This window comes from Pundamilia nyererei, unplaced genomic scaffold (genome assembly GCF_000239375.1).
Source record: "Pundamilia nyererei isolate P.nyererei 1_Seehausen unplaced genomic scaffold, PunNye1.0 scaffold00106, whole genome shotgun sequence".
Lineage (NCBI taxonomy): Eukaryota > Metazoa > Chordata > Actinopteri > Cichliformes > Cichlidae > Pundamilia > Pundamilia nyererei.
This window is the reverse complement of record NW_005187507.1, coordinates 82,951-102,054: the sequence shown is the minus strand read 5'-3', so window position 1 is coordinate 102,054 and position 19,104 is coordinate 82,951. Positions and strand designations below refer to the sequence as shown.

At 41.6% G+C, this 19,104-nt stretch overlaps 1 protein-coding gene and 1 long non-coding RNA gene across 11 annotated transcripts in view; one reads left to right on the top strand and one right to left on the bottom strand.

Moving 5' to 3' along the window:
* hspg2 (heparan sulfate proteoglycan 2) overlaps nucleotides 1-19,104 on the top strand; it is a 95,276-nt gene that overhangs the window by 9,322 nt on the left and 66,850 nt on the right. For all 10 annotated transcript variants that reach the window (XM_005740921.1, XM_005740918.1, XM_013912899.1 and 7 more), the window contains exons 2-3: nucleotides 18,344-18,473; nucleotides 18,763-18,813. In XM_005740921.1, the coding sequence (XP_005740978.1) occupies nucleotides 18,344-18,473; nucleotides 18,763-18,813 (181 nt within the window). The remainder of the gene's footprint in view (nucleotides 1-18,343; nucleotides 18,474-18,762; nucleotides 18,814-19,104) is intronic.
* LOC102209090 (uncharacterized) lies at nucleotides 10,369-11,060 on the bottom strand. The gene is made up of 3 exons (XR_311944.1): nucleotides 10,892-11,060; nucleotides 10,581-10,810; nucleotides 10,369-10,494 (listed from the first exon to the last, which is right to left on the bottom strand). It is a non-coding gene; the product is annotated as an uncharacterized LOC102209090 (long non-coding RNA).

The following is a 19,104-nucleotide window of genomic DNA, read 5'->3' as shown; positions in this document are numbered from 1 at the left end:
CCTTTTAGATTTTATCTTTTTTCTTGTGGTGTATTGCCAACTAACATCCCCCCCTCCCCGACACACACACGCCCAAATATGAGAAAGTCTGCTTAACAACCATGCTGACTAAAGTAGCTAAGCATCTATCATGTGCCCTGAGGCTCGACAGTGTGTACCTGGCAGGCTTATTCAAACTGGAGGTTGGCCTTGTAACACAGTTGGTAGGGCAAGGAAATTTTTGTGGTTTTAAGCCAAAGTGGTTGTATATAATCTTCTCTCCACCAAACCATCTGTTGAGTCCGTGGGAGGAGAGCTCATCTAAATAAATAGTCAGCTTAAAAAGTTTGTTTATTTACTTTGGACTGTTACAGCCCCTCAGTCAGAGATGGCATAGTCAGAGGATATGCAGAAAAAACACATTAAAAAACCCAGCCCACTGTTAATTTCTGACATAGTGGATGAATGAGTCAGCCCATGTTCAGTTAAGACCAGCAAGTAGCTGGTGACCACCGACTGTGCCTTTGCAATACCACACCAATAAAGACTGAGTTGCAGGAAGGGCAGCTGTTGAGTGTCACTTAAAAAAAAAAATCTGTGCACATAATTTGATTTTACACTTATAGGTCAATTTTAGATATTTTTCTTGATCTCTTTTCATGAACCCAAGAGGTAAACGTATTGGATTTTTTAATCTAAATTAAAAATCTCGGTTGCCCTTGATGTTCTTTCTATAAACATCAGATATGGTAAAGGCCTCACTTTTTTGTTCTTCGTCATGCAGGCAGCATCTCAAGCCAAGTCAGGCAATTATTCCTTTAAGGGGGGTAATTAAATGGTTCTTCCCCTGAACTAAGGGCTTGAGTGATTTATGTGGACTGTGAACACATTGAGGAGGTTCTTTAAACTGTGTCATGATGAAGAGCCTCTGTCTTTCCCACCAGGCTTCACCTGCTGAGGCTCTGTTATGACCCTGTCATGGGTAGAAGGGGTGGAGATGGGGGCACACAGGGAATAAGATTTGGCCCAAACACCAGACTGCAGTCAGATTTTCTGGCACAGACGTCAATCTTGCCTGCGGGCACATGGCTAACCTCAGTCTGTTGATTCAACTGTGCTTTCCCAGTGCAGGGATAATGGAAAACAAAATTTGAGAGTGATAACAGTAGAATGAGAGTGGAGTTGTTATTTCGTTCCTATTTGTTTACTGGAATGAACTGACCAGGCAGGCGAGGATTAGGTGCCTAATGCCCTCTGGGTGCAGTGGCTCAGCATTGTTGTTGCATCCATTGTAATATTCTTGTAATATCTCATACCCAAATGATCTATAGATTAAATCTACATAACAATTGTCATTTAACCATTAAAAAAGTCCTGATGTAGAACTCTGCTGTCTGACTGTCAGGTCAATGATCCAGTAACGTTACAAAAAATGAAAAGAAACAAAAAAGTTGTATATTTCATTGCACACTACTTTTGTTAGCACAAAGCGTTGGTACTAATGTTTAAACCTGCTCGGCACTTTAAATGCGCTGCATGAATCATAGGTTTTACCACTCAAAAATGTAATATCAGGCATTAGCCATGCTCAGTCTCTAGGACATTTTAAAAAGGACCAGAAAAAATAGTCATTTACATCCAAAGTCTTTTTAGACGCAAGTGACATTCATTTGGGTTGGTATTTTGATCTTTGTGAATACTTTTAATTGCAGTAGCAGGAATCAGGAATCATCAGTTACCATCCATCCATCTTCTTCCGCTTATCCGGGGCAGGGTCGTGGGGACAGCAGCCCACGGGGGACACCAAGGTGTTCCCAGGCCAACCGAGCGATATAATCTATCCAGCGTGTCCTGGGTCTGCCCTGGGGCCCTACTCCCAGTGGGACATGCCCGGAACACCTCACCCAGGAGGTGCCACGAGGCATCCTTGTCAGATGCTCGAACCACCTCTGGCTCTACTCTGAGCCCCTCTCAGATGGCCGAATTTCTCACCCTATCTCTATGGGAGTTCTTTCAGTCACTACCCACAGCTCATGACCATAGGTGAGGGTAGGGACATCGATCGACTGCTAAATTGAGAGTTTCGCTTTTACACTTAGCTCTCTCTTCACCAATCCAGACATCACTGCAGCCGCAGCACCAATCCGTCTGTCGATCTCCCGCTGCCTTCTCCCGTCACTCGTGAACAAGATTTAAACTCTTCCACTTGGGGCAAGAACTTGTCCCTGACCCGGATTGGGCACTCCACCCTTTTCCTTTTCATCAGTTACATCTATAAAAAAGCCTCAAAAGTTGACTTTTCTCCAAAAGAAGAATTAAGAAGTTAAACTTAGTGATTAATGAGTTTTTCTCATCCCACCAGAACACTGACAACATGCCACTTAGGTTAATAATTCATGAATTCTGTAATAATCTAATAAAGGCGCACAGGTACTTATAGATGAAAGAGTTGTGAACTCGTGCATTTGTGCAAAAAAAAAAAGACTTCATGTCTCAACTATGAGGAGCAACAAATTTATTATAAATATGATTATATACTTTTTTAAATTTTCTCAAGGATAGCAGGCATTGTCGGTTATTGCCCATCTTGCTGTTGTTCTGCCTCCTGGGTAGGAATTAAGCAGATGATAGAGTGATGTGACTAAAAGAAATATTTGTATTATTAGATTCTTATTCATGCAAAGATTGTGTTGTTGCTCGTTTTATGAAGAAGTATAGCTTTATTGTAAACTGTCACAAAGGTCACAGGGAGTGATGTAATCACCCCGGTGAAAGCTGGGTCTTAAATGATCCTTATTCTGCTCTTTTTTTCCCCTTGAAAGGTCAGCTGGCTTGTGCTGACCTGTCCATTATGACAGTGATGAGTCACACACAGAACAGGCTGCAGTTCACTGGCTTCTCTCATATACCTGACGGGTTCACTTTGCTGATTAACCACCACTGCTCCCTGTGTTTTCATAAGAACACACAGAGCCCCTTGCCTATAATTACCTTTTATTATAGTAGGAAATAGATCCCTCACATCTGCTTCCAATGAATGGGCAGGTTAGACCTTCTGCTTTCTTGTATTATTGCTTCAAGTCCTGGCAAACAGATGTCTTTGTAGGTGTGAGCATGCAGTCAAATAAGGGCCTGTTGTTGAATTATGAGGACTGGTGAAATTCATCCATCAACCATTAAAAAGTACTTCCAGACTTTGTTTACAGTTGTCACATGTTGGCCTTCAGGTTTGTTGTCTGGTTGGAAGATGGCCAAAAACACCTTTAAGTCTTTGATATATATGTAAACCTTCTGCAGCACTGATTTAAAACATCACGCTCTGAGATGGAGAAAAATCACAAACAGGTACAGGTGTTGTGAAAGGTAGATGGATCGACATGGCCATCATTAGGATTGTAGCCCATTTGATATATTCCTCCATGCACAGTGAACAATGAGTTGTTGTGGGAAAGCGGGGTGATGTTATATTTTAGTCCTAGTTAATAATACATGAAGAGCACAAAAGTATTACTTAATATTTTGTCACTAATGTAGAAACATATGTTTGCTGCTTGTTTGTTGCTCCACTTAGTGCACATTTGTCGAACTCCAGGCCTCGAAGGTCGGTGTCGAGGAGGTTTTAGACGTGTCCAGCTGATTTAAATGGTTAAATTATCTCCGCAACATCTCCTCTTAAAGTTCTCCAGAGGCCTGGTAAAATAATTAATCATTTGATTAATTACCAGGGTGAGATCTAAAACCTGCAGGACACCGGCCCTCGAGACCTGGAGTTCGACACCCCTGACTTAGTGAATCAAAAATGGAATTATTACTCATTATTACTCAACATTCCATGTTGCACATAGCTGACTAAGTTTTTTGCTGTTTTGCTGGCTAATGTAATTTGTTCTGAGTGAAAGAGTAAAAAAGATACAAATTTAACTTAGAGCTAACATCAGCGTAAAATTTGCACTGATTTGCGATATCACCGTAAGTGAACGACTGGTCAGTGCAGTGGTATTAAAACTGATATTGCCTAATGTTACATTTTTTAGCAACCACCATTGGTGACATTGGTGATCTGTGGGTTTTACCTTAACATCACTGTTTAAACTGAACACACAGACTGTTTATGTTTCTATGCTATGGGGATATTTGCTGTTCCCGGTGAAAGTGACGTGCTAAATTTTCCAGCACACAGTACGAACTTGCTGTTGCTGTTTTTGTCTGTTTACACTGTAGTTACTGCTGTATTTAGATATTGTCCTGCTGCGAACACGCAGGCACTTTATTTTTGGATCTATCTTGTGGAGGAAGGGTAGGTGAAGTAAAGGAAGTGTTTAATTTAGCTCAGGGATTTTATCTGGATCTCTAAGCGTAAGATCCAGCAGGCGTGGTTCTTTCTGGGGGAATTCCTTCCTCTAAGTTCATCAGGGAAAATGGGATAGCAGTAAGACTTTATCACACTCAGTATCTTTACAATTATATGTTTTTACTTGTTTACTTTTTTCTGATCTCTGTGCATTTGGTTTGGCAGATGTGTTTGAGATTTTGACATTTAGTGACTAATTTTATTAATTTGTTTGTGTTTCAGAGGGACTCATTTACTTGTATTTATCAGTTTGTGTATCATGACAGCTCAACCCACATCAGTGCCTGCTTTTTCGTTTTTGCGTGATGGACGGGTGACTTATCACTCCAGGGAAAGAGTCTAGACAGGAACATTCCCAGTCTAGGTGCATTAATATACTGAATCTTTCATTGCTGATACAGTCAGTAACAAAATACAGAGTGTCACAGCTTTTAAGCATGAGTCATGCTGAAAGGTTTTACCTGAGGTTAAATAGGATAGGTAGTCTGAGAAAAAACATTAAAGGCAATAACAGAATACAGTAATAATTACTTTATATTGCCATCGCCACCAATGTAAAACCATAAAAGCAATGGATAAAATGAAGAATATGTATAACTTTTGTTTTTGTGAATGCAAATGTTGCAAGAAAACTCAACAAGATCTCAAGAGGCTCTAGTTGAGGCCCTTGTTGACCTTGGACAAAAGTAATGAATGGACTACTGTTTATCTCCTGTCCAACAGCTTTTCCCCAGCCTTCATTCATAACCATATCTTCATCCTGCACTCTCTGTTTGCTTATCCAAAGTCTGCACTGGGACTTACTAAGGTTTGAGCTGGCATGGATTTCCATACTTGTTGCTAAAGCATTGAAGCACTATAAGGAACTTCTTTTGCAAGTGCTCAACTTTTAGTTAGTTTGAGCCAGTACCTTTTTACTTAGTTAATTCACACCATTAACACGGGAATTCTCAAATCAGAATAGAATTAGAAAACATGTTTATGGGCTTTTAAAGATCTAGAAGACTTCAAAAAGATAATAAAATACTACAAAAAGGAGACATAAGACCATCACAAGTGTTTAACCCGAGCAAGCCAAGTAAACTAATCCTATGTCTATGGTTGGATCTTTCTTTCTGGCCAAAACAGAAGCTCTTTACACCTGGACAAATCTAAGGAGTCTCTGGGATTCCCCTGATCCTTCTTCTTGAACCATCCTTCAGGAGATAAGCTGGTTTTTTTGGCAAGTGCCCTGCCCCTTGATCCTTTGTCAAGGAGTGACAGAGAGAATTTGAATCCAGAGAATAAAACTGTGATTGAAAATAGTGAAGGCCAGTCGGGCTGAAGGCATTTTATGCTGTGGGTAGTGGGTAGCTGATTCCCTTTCTCAGGCCAATTGGAATAACTGGCTTTAGGAATGTTCACATTTCTCTGCTTTAGGCTGTGGTTAAAGAAGTGAAGATTAAGATTTGCCTCTGTCCTTGGGTTGTGGGAAATAAATGACTTCCTTCATCAGACAAAGAAGACAACCTGTGGGAAAGTCCCTTGTTAGACTGAAGCTTAAGGGCCACATCTCTGCTAGGCAAGCTGTGGGTGGATTTGCCTTAAAGCATTCATGCCTATTTTTGGTCATTTTGCACACTGTCAAAACAAACAAAAAAAACCTAAATCACTTTGTTCTATGCAGAGAAAAAAATGAAAGTGGACCAGAGCTGCTGTCTCTTGCCTTCTAACTGAATCACTGTCAGAAGCTTACCAATTTAAAGACATCTTCAGTTAATTTTCATGCAGATGTGGGTGTGCACTATGCTGAGCAATAGTTGGCTGTGCCTTCTACCTCTCACAGGGTTCTCTCAAACATGCCTTTCTTCTGTGTTTATTGGTTGCTTTCCAGGTTTAACCTCAGATGGGAGCGTAAGGGGCTTGCCAACTGCTGCAGCAGACTGCCTACTGTAGTACCCAACCTCTCTGATGATCGATCTGGAAACTGCATGTGTAGAGTTTTACATAAGCAAGAGTCTTACACAAAAGCTTCTTTAAAGTTGCTGGCCAAAAAAAAAAAGTCAGGAAAGTAAGCACAACTTGAATATCCTGAACACTTCTGTAATAGCTAGCTCTGCATAATATGCAGTGACTAGCAATTTTTTCCACTTCTAATCATTATTTTTTGATGCAATTAACATCTAAAACATTAATGAAAGTGATGGAAACAACAAGAAACAGCTCAGCGATCTGAAGATGCCCCTTATACCCTGTTCTCCGGAGGCCCTGCAGGGCCTTTGGAGGGGGTGTAATAACACCTGCAGCTACGCAGCTCCTGAGGTATTTTTATCCCCCCCGGAATTCCACTTCTGTTCTCCGCCTAGACCTCCCGTCTAAGCTCATGGGAATTCACTCAGTGATGATCCTTGACATAGATTTAAACACCTACCTCATCGTTTTTCATTCACTCTTGCTGACATAGCTCATTGATATATGAAGCCACACACTTCCAGCTTTGAGAATTATTAGCTGCATTAACAAACTGATGTTTTTTTTGTCAGGTTGATGTTAGTCATGAGCAGCTGCTCTTTCAAAAACTAGTGAAACTGAATTTTTAACCTTTACCACATCTCCCAATGGATGAGAGCTGTGTGCTCTTCACACTGGTGTTTTGAACCAGATCCAAACAAACAAGAGCAGATGACTTGGAAAATATGCTGACATTTGGAACAGAAATGACAGCAACATAAATGACTTTGGTGCCGTGGTACTGGTTGATAGCACCGTTCTATCAAAACATACTGTATGCAAATGGCTGAGAGGATTCATAGTAGAGGTATTTGTGATGACTGTCTACCTGAGTTAATGTTCAGTCACAGGTTTTTTTTCATGTGAATAAAGTTAATTAATTAATCTGCTACAGAGTTTAGCCTTAACTTAGGCACAGTTGGGCCACCTTTACTTAAATATCCCTCTAATTTTACAGCAGGTCTTTACATTTAGTAAAGTCTTCTTTTTCACTGTTTTCACACAAGTGCTTGTTGATATAGACATTAAACCTTTCATCTCACCCATCATGCACACCAAATGAAGTAGGGATTTCATGCATAATTAGACAGCAGGAGTACTCCCCAAGCAATATTAGAAAAAATGTAACTACGGTAACAGTGAATAATGTTTATGCCTGAAGACAAAGATGAGTTCATCTGTCGCCGAAGTGTCAGATGATCTCGATTGCAAATTGCCCATTACTAATGGTTCATAGTGTTAATATGTTTCAAATTTCTTCTTAATTGCTGGCTGCAGGTACCAAGACCATGATACTCCCATCAATATATTTTTTTATAATAATTTTAACAACTAGAGAACCCCTTTCGTGCTTGTTGTGTGGGCTGTGATGAAAGCTAACCTTTTCTTATTGCTCATGGATATTTTGCGCTGTTCGGCAAGTAAGGCCAGATCAGATTTTTCCTACCATGCTCCTTGTCTACTCCCACTTTTGGTCTTTCCGTGGAGCGAAGGTTTGCCAAAACAGCTGCCAGGTAATTTCCAAGTTAGAATGGAGGGGCGGGCTCTTGAAAGGCAAGGTTAACCTCTGAATTTATTTCTCCTCTCTTTGCACCCTTTGATGATTTTTGTCAACATCAGACAGCAGTGTCTTGTTTGCTCTGCAGCACAGAACATCTGGAGGGGAGCACAGCTCTCTTTCATGCTTCAGCCCTATTATGTTTATATTAATGGCATAAACAGCTGTGGAAGAATATTTTGTTCTCACAGCCCATCACTTCAGTAGACCTAATATAGGCCTTGGCAAAGCTAACAGAACTGTACTGTTAGTACTGTTGTGGGGGGAAAAAAAGAATAGGAACTGGACTTTGATGTGCAGATGGTGTCCAACAAAGACAGGTTTTATTGTGATGTTCTGAGCTCAAAGTGTATCTTGGGTCTCTGAACAAGGACTGTTCAAAACTCACAGTATGAGATGCTTAACATGTTGCAACTGTCTTTCATTCCAGAAACTTCACAATGGTTCCCTGCAAAGCCCAGTTAATTATGAGATTGCCAAAGAGCATGACCTTGGGAACTGGTGGAAAGTGGCTTTACTGACATGAAACTATTCCCTAAGGCCCGGACACCTGGAGATCATTCCCTTCCTGGCAAAAGCCTATTCTGCTCACAAATTCAAGACTCTGTTATTGTCAAGATGCAGATGTTTACTTTCTGCACCTCACTGAGAAGCTGTGGATGTGTTGCAGCTCTAAAGATTACATTTCAGTTGTAGAAATGGTTGCATGAAGTGCCTTTCCTACACGGTACAATGTAGTGTACCACAGTGTTGTGGAGAAAAGTGTACTGGGCAAGCTGACAGACTGATCTAGCTTGGGCCTGTGATTATGTGGGACATTGTAAGTGTGGCCAAGTCAACAGGTGGTGTCAGATTAGTTGGTCCTGAGGTGAGAATGAGCAAGAGAGGAAGCGAGGAGGGCAACTCTACTGCATTCAGCGTAGGGAAGCCAGTGCTTAATTTCAGAGCCATCAAACAGGTGTAGGCACTTCCTTTCTAAAGCTTAGCTAGAAAGCAAACCTTTAAATCAACTAATTATAATCTATGTTTAAAAAAGACATCTTATAAGTCATGTTAGCACCTTGGTTCTTGGCTTAGTAATGCCAATGCTTTCCTCTAAATTAAAATATCATAAAAACCTTTCACTGGATTTCTGGGGGATTTTGTACAGGCATTTGTACAGGCATTCACCCACACACAAATTAGAAAACACACAGATACATAAATCAACAATCTTTTTCTAGTGTGAGTAAGAGAGAGAAACAGAGAGTGTTAAAATGCCTGTGTCTTTGTCACAAATCTATGAGGCTGGGAAGCCACAATAATGCCCCTCATCTTGACGACAACCAAACGCCCATCCCAGCAAGAGAAGGAGGGCCAAAGAGTGAGAGTCCCAGAGGACCAGAGGCAACAGTCAGTCGACCCCACTAGAGGCCAGCCACCCTGATATTTGTCTAGAACAGTGTCCCAGGCACCCCAAAACCACCCAAACCCCAGCATTGCCATGCAGGGCCAGCACCTGCCACCACAAGCACCCCAGGCCCCACATCCCAAGATCGTTAGACAACACCTGCCACTAACCGAGGTAGACACACATACACTCCAAAACCACAACCTCAGCTCTCCAGTCCCTAGAAGGCCACCAGACACCTGTAGTCCCAGAGACCACCCTTATCCATCTGCAAGGCAAACAGGGAAAAGAGACTACAGTCATCCACTAAGTAATGGAATTGATAAGTGGGGACCAGTGAGGGACAAATTCATCCAGTTGGTATTTTGAAGAGGCAGACATTCTCTAAAAACTAATGTGATCAAGAAGTACATTTCTATATTGACTGATACATAAGCTGTTTTTTGATTTCCAGTTCATGAGAATAGTTTTCTTGGCGATGGATAAGGAAGTAAGGAGTATATGTGATGCATTTGCTTCCATATGTCACCTAAGATGCACAGCTTGGGTGAGGTTGGGATACTGCAACTAAACCGTGCGGATAGCTCTTCGCATATCCTCTGCCAGAATCTCTGGACAGGCCTGCAGGACCATAGAGTACATATAGTTCTCAGCAGAGTTGTCTTTGCAATAGGTGCATATTAGTATGTAAGGCCCATTTGGAACAGCCTTTGTCCTGTATGGTGTGTTCTGTAGAGAATTTTGTATTGTATAAGTTCTAAGTTGGGGCTTTTAGTCATTTTGAAGGTGGTTAAGCCTATTTGTGTCCAGAAGTTTTGATGTAGACCAATGGAAAGATCTCGTTCCCACTTCACAGTTAGGATGGAAAGTAATTCATCAGTTTTAAACAATATCTTACACATTTTTGATAACCATTTGGGGTACAGATATTTAAAATTTTGTTACTCAAGTTGGCGTTTGTAGATTCAGTTGACTGGGATTGAATAGTTCCTGTATGATGGACTTCAGTTTCAGACATCCAAGGAATTCGCCATTGCTGATTCTGGACCATAGCGATACACAGATCCTGTCACAAACAAGAGCAGACTCAATTGCTCGAACTATGTACAATTTATTGAAAGGAAAAGGAACAAGACTGGGTCTAACAGAAATCATTCGCAGGAACTGAGGGAGGCCCGAGGGCGGAGAAACGGACGTAGAACACAGGGAGAACACGGGCGGGAACTTCTGCAAACACAGGAGAAGGGTTTTACTGAATGGGAAACAATTAAAGGGCAGAGGTGAGTGGTACTAGTGGAGAGTCTTGGGCTTACTTGAAAACACCGGCTATTAGGCGGGGAAGGGGTTGCTGTGGGGGGCGTTCCAGGGATGGTTGAGAGTGTGGGGAGGCTGGTCCAGGTTCCAAGGTGTCCAGGGAGGTTGAAGTACGGGCTGGAGGGCAGGCTGAGGAGAAGATGAGTGTGTGGTCCTCGGGTTCTGGGCAGACGGGAGAACGGGACGGAAACAGAACCAGCACTGCTGGTGAGTACGACGGGTGATGAATCTGGAGAATACAGGAGACGGAGGACACATTAACCCACGATCCAGGCACACAGAGTCTGAGCATAGAGGAGGCCAAGTTTACCACGGGTGGTAGCAGGACGAACTGGCGAGGAGTAGCAGGCAGTGCTGGCTTAAAAACCCTCTAGATGGAGTCCCGGAAATTGGAAGCAGGTGATGAGCTGGCCAACTCCACCCCAGGGGATGGACAACAGGAACCTGGACCACACCCGACCAGACACTCCCACAGCATATGACAGATCCATATTTTGAATACATAAATTAAGTTTTATAAACTTTGCCTTCTAGAGCTGTAATAGTGTTGCTAACAGTGAAGTTTATTTTTCTGCTAATTAATTTGGCTACGCCTCTTTGTTTTGAGTTGTAACAGGCTGAGAACGTGTGAGGGAACTGTGGAGAAGTGAGTGTGTGTACAAGATGTTTTGAACATGTGAGTCTCCTGTAGAAAGACAATGTCTGCCTGTAAGTCATTTAATCGGTTAGTAATTTTAAGCCTCTTTTCCCTGGAACCGATTCCACATACATTCCATGAGACAAACCTCAGGGTGGTCATGTTTAAACTAACTAGTGGAGTGTTGAATGTTTGCTAAACAGTCATCAATAAAATACTGCAAACTGTCCAAGTCTTCTTCGCCATCCTCCAGAGTGTTGCAGTCGATTGAAATATGCCTGTAATTCTTATTTTTATTACCTTTAAAGCTGTCAAAGAGTAAATTGGCAGAGAAAGTTAGTGACAGAAATGTTTGCAGTTAGTGGCACATTATGTCCAGTGCTGCTGAGATTTTTGTTTCATCCTGCGATATCACAGCATTGCTTTCTTCACTTACCTTCCCTTAGATTAGCTCCTTTACTTCAATAATAGTGGAATGGCTGTTCTGAAAACTATCGGCTACATTGTAAGGTAAATACTGTGCAAGGATATCTACTGAGGCTCAGTTTGATATTTGTCCTGAGCTTTTGCTGTGTTTCAGAGTCATCTAGATGTTCAGGCAACTCAGATCTCTGATCTCTCCTAGTTCCCCAGTGGGAAGAAAAGCAGACTTCTTAAGTGACACAGCAGTGCTTTCAAAGGGGCTCTTTCTGTTATAAATAAACAGGCCAGGGCTAGCCAAGCTCTTCCCCTCTGAGCTGCTACAGGTCTCAACACCTCGCCTGTCAGCTGTCGTCTGGGGGAACTGGCCCCTTTTTCCCCTCCTCCCTGTAGGACACTCTCAGAAATGTTACCGGAAACACATGCACTATTTTCAGACCATGCACTGCTGCAGTGTTTATGTTGTGACATGCAGCTCAGGTGGGCAAGGACTTGATGGTGTTTTTGTATTTGCCTTTTTAAGTATTCTACTACTGCTTGTGTTCTGCCCATGAGCATATAAACATTCATTGGCACATTTTTCTCACAATAAGCACACCAGGAGCTAAACCTCCAATCCAGTAAAGTCAGCTTTCTCGCTTACCGCACTGGCCTATTAAAACAGATTAGTTTAATTCCTGGCATAACTAATGGGCTGATAACTGTTAGGCAGTGTATGCATGCATTCCTTTATACCTGCACCATACCAATGCAGGGGGGGGATTGCTGAGCTTTTGTTCATTAATGTTGGAGTTACTCAGGACTGACCATTGAAAAAAGGAGTGGCTGTCATTCTAGGTGGTCTGTTAATGTAGCATCCTGCTGGGGTGATCATTGAAATTACTGTGTTTCTTTAGGTGTCAGTTAGGTTTTCACGCCTAGGATTATTTGGGGGGAATGTGGTCATGCTATATTATCCCAGCCACATTGGGAATGCAATATAGGTTTTGAAATCACTTACATCTACCTAAGAAAATTTGAGAAAATCAGTGTTTATGCAGTTTTTTGATGATTTAATATAAAGTCTTATGAGTATGTTTCTTCTAAACTCTCAACAATACAACATAAATAAAGAGTAAAAGTTGCAAGGCTCCAAGTCTTGTCGTTTTGCTGTCACTGAGGCTGACAAAAAGACCATTAGAGATAGGATTTCATTTAGCATTAGGCTGGGGTATCTTGTTTCACGGCTGGTTTGCAATCTCTGCTCCATGTCTGGTCATGGTGTCGCCAGGCTGACCTTTTAGCCCGAAATACAGTATGTTATCCAATTTGCGAGTGATATTGTTTTGAACCAATTCAGATTCACACAAAAAGAAAAACATTTTAACCCATGTTGAACATCTAACGATGTAGTGGAATCAGTTAGCATCAGTCACATTTAAAGCACTTGAGCAGACCAAAATAACAGGTATGAAAGGTGTAAAAGTAAGGAATATTTGTAAGCATGTATTCAGTGATGACTCCTCCATTTTAATTCCATGGGAACAACAAAGGAAAAGCTCATCACCTTTTCCAGTTGCCTACAGTGCAGATATCCTTTCTCATCCTGTTTAGCTGCACCATGTACACAAGTCTATACAGGCTGGATGCTTATTCTGACATGCCTCCCTAAACAGTGAGGGTTGGTTTAAAGGGAAAGGCGTGTGTGTGAGGCTGTGTGGCAAATGCTAGCCCGAGGCCATAGTTGCTTGCCACATGGAATGTCTGGCCCTCCTATAAAGGGATGGACATTAGATAAAAGCAACAGACTGCTGCAGAAGCAACTGATTAATAATTGTTCTTACATATTATGCTGCTTGTGCTAACATCACTGTTAAAATTTACTCGCTCGGACCATAGTGGATGTAAAAAGCATAACTAGTGTCCAAGCATTTGTCCCCCTCCACTTTGGGAAGCTCTGCCTTAACTGGTGTTGAGCAATAGTTATCTAGGTTTTCTGAAGGTTTTTCCTTTTTTTTTTCATTTTCATTTTTAGTCCAGTCTTTGTACCAATCCATTTTCAGATGATTTTTATTTAGCCACTTAATGCTAATCTATGACTCATTCAAGCTAAAAAACAAACACCTCTACCCAATTTTGAATTGTATCTTTTCCATTGCAATGCAATGCAATGCTTCTTATTGCATTGCACCCTGCAGCATCATTCTCCAAATACCAGAATATAACTGAAGCAGAAGATGGTCAAGCAGACACTCCAAAAATGTGTTCAGAAATGTGGACATATGCTATTCTGGTCCCCTTCCTTCTCACTGCTATTCATCTCTTCTGAAGAAATCTGGTGTGTTTGTTCCACCCACAGCATTAGTCACTGAACACTTTAAAAAGCCAATCTGTGAATAATGTCAAAGGGCTCCTTAAACTTCCTTCCTGTCCAGTCACATTAGATTAAACCATGTAGAAATACCAATGTATTGCTGAGTGCAGAAGGGCCACATTGTGCAAGTGCTTTATCCAGTAGGGGCTCAAGCAGAGGTTTACTGTCGGAACTGGTAGTTTGTCGAATCACAGACCACTCCTACGCAGGTTAAATGTAGAAATTTGTATCATACAAACATAAAAATCCTGCACTAGTAACACAGATTTGTAGTCAAAGGTGTGCAAAGGAACAGTGCTCTTGGGCTTATCTCTTTTCCTCTTTTCCTTTCATCACTCTTTCACAACACTCAGCCAAGCATGTTGTAAAACCTCCCTCATATCTATGTTTTGAGATGAGTAGATTTAGCATCTTAATATTTTTTAACTGTAGCATGAGAATCATGTATTTTCTTTTCTTCTCTCAGTAGCTTTTTTCATGTTGTTTTCTTTGTATGCACATACAACATATTTTTACCTGCTGTAGTAGACCTGATCTAGCGTAGGCCTGCTTGTTCACAACACCTATTCCTCAGATAACAATGGGTCAACTAAAGGGAGTTCAACGACTCAGCCTGCATTGGTGCCCGGTTGTGCTTGGTTGGCCCTTTTTCAACCTACCCTATCTAAAAGAAGTCTGTGTCAAGCTTTCATCTACTTGAAGCTTTCTACGGTTTACATTCCATTCCTGCTTAGTACATGCTGCTACTTCAAGCCCAAGCAGATATTAGAGAGGGTAAAAGGAAGAGAAGGTGTGGTGGGTAAAGGGAGATGGAGGGTCAAGTAGGCTGAGAATTCATCTTGTGAAGGTTTTCTGCTTGCATAAAAGGTCACAACTTGGCGTTTGGATCAAATTGATTGGAATGAGCAATGCTGCCTTTTACCAGCTTTCATTTCTCTGTTTTTGCATATCCCAAGCTCTCATGGGAACAAAGGCTGATAGGTTGTGTGAGCTCAAGAGGTGATTTAAATGCTAAACCTGTGCTGCTGCTATCAACAAACAGTGTCAGCTGCTATCAATAAACATTTTAATGAGAGAGCATCACTTGCGGGAGACTCGTGTCTGTCATGAGTAAATCCAATTTCTTTCTCTTTTTTTACTGTAAAACACTGGCTGTGCCTTTAAGACATTTCCTACAGATTGTCCTGCAGCTGCATCAGTGGGTTTATTAACAGAGTGGGCGAACTGAATCCCTGAAGAAATCTTCTCACGCTTCCTCTGACAGGCTTTGGATATCACTGAGATGTAACCAGGACGGGAATGCTGACGTGTGGGTGTATGATAGTGTGTGTCTGTTCATGCAAGGCTGTATTTGACCGTGTTTGTTTGCACGTGGTACCAAATGCCAGTGTTTGTGAGTTTTTTACTTATCTGCATTAGAATCAGTTTGCACTGGTGTTTTGCCTTCCACAGTTTCACGCTTGTTATAATTTGGCATGCAGGCAGCACAATACCACTAAGTGACAATCAGTTTTCATCAAAGGGCAGACGAGGAGGTTAATATGGGAACGTTAATGTGAAACTCATCAGCACAGAATGATGAAAATGCAAAACAAAAATGCAAAAAACCAAAAATTGTGATGAAATGCTTGAATGATGAATAAAAGGGCTTGTAGTGCAAATATTAGCATTAGGGAGGCATTACTTGTTGAGAACCAGAGGTGATAGCAGGCCTCCAGCTGCAAGACTCAACGACAGCTGACAGTATTTCAGTCTTGAAAGGTTCTTGGCTCACTTTTTGTGTAGTGCGATCAATCGTTTTCCAAAAGGTTTTGCTTCTCACTCATTGCCGTCATCATCAGTTGTTCATGCTAAACAGCTGAAGGTCTTTATTGTCCCATGTCACCTGCCACTCATTATTCATGGATTCCATCATTTCCTTTTGTACAGCTACTACCATTTGGTTTTGCAAGGTCAATGCTGCATATTTTTAAGTAGTTTATAAGTAAATATTATATGTGAAAGGTGTCCATGTGTGTTTTTGTGTGTATCTAGGCCACTTCCTGTGCGTTTATGTCGACGCCTACTTTTTTTTTTTTTAAAGCCTAACCTGATTACCATGTCTTATTGAAAATTGAAACAAATTAATAGAGCAATGTGTTTACACAGCAAGGTACTAGAGTCAGGAGAGCTTCTGAGGTGTTTGTCCTCTGGGTGGGGTTTGAAGAGTTACAGTCCGTCAAGAGCTTTATCTCCAGGGAGAGATAACTCTAACACCACAGACATGTCTCAACCTCAAGACTCAGACTAAAGGTCAGATTAGCTTTTGAACTAGAATGGAGTGAGAGGGCGCATTCACATGGAGTTCTCAGCTCTGTCTAAGATGAGGTCGGCTGACATTCTCAAACAAGTGTTGCTCAGCATGTTAGCTTTAGATCAGGTGTGAATATGCAGCCATCTGTAAGTTTGTTCAGGGTTTTTTTTTTTTTTTCACCCAAATGGCATCCAGCATGTCCAGATCATACACCATCCCAAGGGAGTGGGAAGCGGGAGATGATCACACCAATGGTTGGCTGGTCGGCATCACTGAAAAGAATTTGGTTAGTCAGCAGTTTGCTTTTGAAAATGGCCCGGGATTGTTGTTGTAAGGGTGTTCAGTCAGGGGAGAGAGGATTTAGGGGGGTTAGATCTAGTTATTTATTAGCTGGATCCATTCAAATGGGAAAACTACCATGACAGAGTTGGGTGGAAATAGGAACTGGCGTGCCATGCCTACTGGAAATGCCAGAGGTGGCATCCTGCCAGAGTCGTATCTAAACTTATAGCCAGCGTCTGGGCAGTCTGCATGCTGAGATGCTGAGAGCAGAGATAATCAACCCACACTGTGCTCCAGTCAGGCCGCCATAGTAAACTTTATCAAGATGATCAGATATGGGAATGGCTGGAAAAGCTTTGTGTCTTCTCAGTGAGGTGTCTGATGTGTCTGTCACGTGTCCTGCAGGAGGACGTTATTCTGGCTACATGCTTATTTGATTTTCTATGTGTTGTCATGTAATAAAGAGAATATTGCAAAAGAATTTGCACTTCCTGAGGCTGGTAGTCTGTAGTTTAATAATTGAGGAAAAGGTCACGTGGAATTATTCTGATGTGGACTGGGTATTCAAATCTCCCTTGAGGTGAATGTACTAACACTTTATCAAGTTCCATATTTAATAAATCTTTAGATTATGAGCAATACAGCAGGAGAACAGGCACAGTGTGAAGCAATACATTTATCCTAACATACCTCACTAACATGGCAAATTGTGGTAAACAGGATAAAAAGCCACTTTTCCTTTTTGAGCTGACATTTTATGACTTTTTGATGTTTCAATTCAATTCCATTTTATTTATATAGCCAAATCACAACAATAGTTGCCTCAAGGCACCTTACATTGTAAGGTAAAGAGCCTACAATAAAACAGAAAAAGGACAACATTCAGATGACTCCCTATAAGCAAGCACTTTGGCAACAGTTGAAAGGAAAAACTCCCATTTAACAGGAACAAACCTCCGGCGTAATCAAGCTCAGGGAGATGTGGCCATCTGCTGCGACCGGGAGATGGCAAAGAAAAAGTACTCATGTGCATCATGGGAAGCCCTCAGCAGCTTAGACCTATCGCAGAATAACTAAGGAAGGATTCAGGGTCACCTGATCCAGCCCTTACCAAACACTTTATCAAAAAGAAAGGTTTTGGTTAGAGGTGCTAGAGGGCACATGATGGTTTATTGATTGACTATTTCCTGATTCCAGGGTACAGAGTCAGTTTTGAAGGACTGGTTGTGGTATGTGGCATATATTTTTAGCCTGGAGAACAGAGTGTAAAGGATACTTTAACAGATTAGTGTCATTCTGATCTGAACTTCAGCTGTTTTTTCTGGCTTTCGGAAATACGTTTTATTTGTGTGTGTGCCTGTGTACTTACGCGGGTATTCCTGTGCTTGTCATTGGATTTGGAGTCAGCTGTGAATTTCGTCGCATTAACATTTACATGAGGAAAAAACATAAACGCCATGTTTTGAATTTAAGCGAGTGGACTGAAAAAAATAGAACTTAGATGTCGTGAACTTTTATTTGCATGCTGTTAACCTGTTAGCAGTCGGACGTACCGCCCACGGTACATTGGATGGTTTAGGGGACTAATTGTAAATTTGTAGGACTGCTAAGGGGTTAAAAGAGATAATAAAAGATTAAAGTAAACAGATCACAATGCCCCATTTCCCATTCCAGCTTTTGTTTTCTCTGCACAATTCCAGAGCTCATGTATAGCACTGGGTGTAACCCTTTTCCCAAGAGACTTTAACCCTTATTAATCACTCTGTGTTTACTGCAGGTGACACAGGCCTCCAAGGTATGGGGAGAGGTTCCTCTGCCAGAAGATTTGGAGGCAGAAAAAACTGTCCAGGGATCTCAGAGTTTACTGGATGATGATGAGGACTTTGCAGCTGATGAAGCGTCAGGAGGTGGGTTTGGTAAAAGCTGCATAACCACAAAACAACAGCTGCTCTTAATTCACACCACTTATGCTTTCAATATAAATTCTTAAGATTGTTAACCCACGCCAAAACAGAAAATCGGTAAATATTTGTTCAGAGATTCGTCTTATAGTGACTTGCGAGATTCCGACTGTTTAAGGGGAATATAGATCTCCAGGAGATTTGGTGCACTACTTTAAATATAATTGAATAAAGCATGTTTTCTTCACCTCAAATTGGCACATTGACCTATACTTCTGTTTCTCTCATTCCAAAGACCAGCCCAGTGGAGAGGAATATGGAAGCACACCGTGGCCTGATAGCACAAGTAAGTGAAGAGACAATCTTGTGGATCTAACAATCCACTTTGACAGATTTTGTTTACATGCAGTGGATCACTCAGCCCTCTAAAGCTCCCCCATCTGCAACTCTGGCGTGCACCAGTAGCACCGTGTGCGCGCGCGTGTGTCATTGCGTGCATTTGTGCATGCACACTTGTGCATAATGTCTGTCGGTGCCTGAGTGATGATACCTCCACATCCTGCTACATCCTCTCCTCCCTCTTCGCCAGCTTGCCAGACTCTGGTCATAACACGGGGCCTTGGCTTTATCTGTGAGA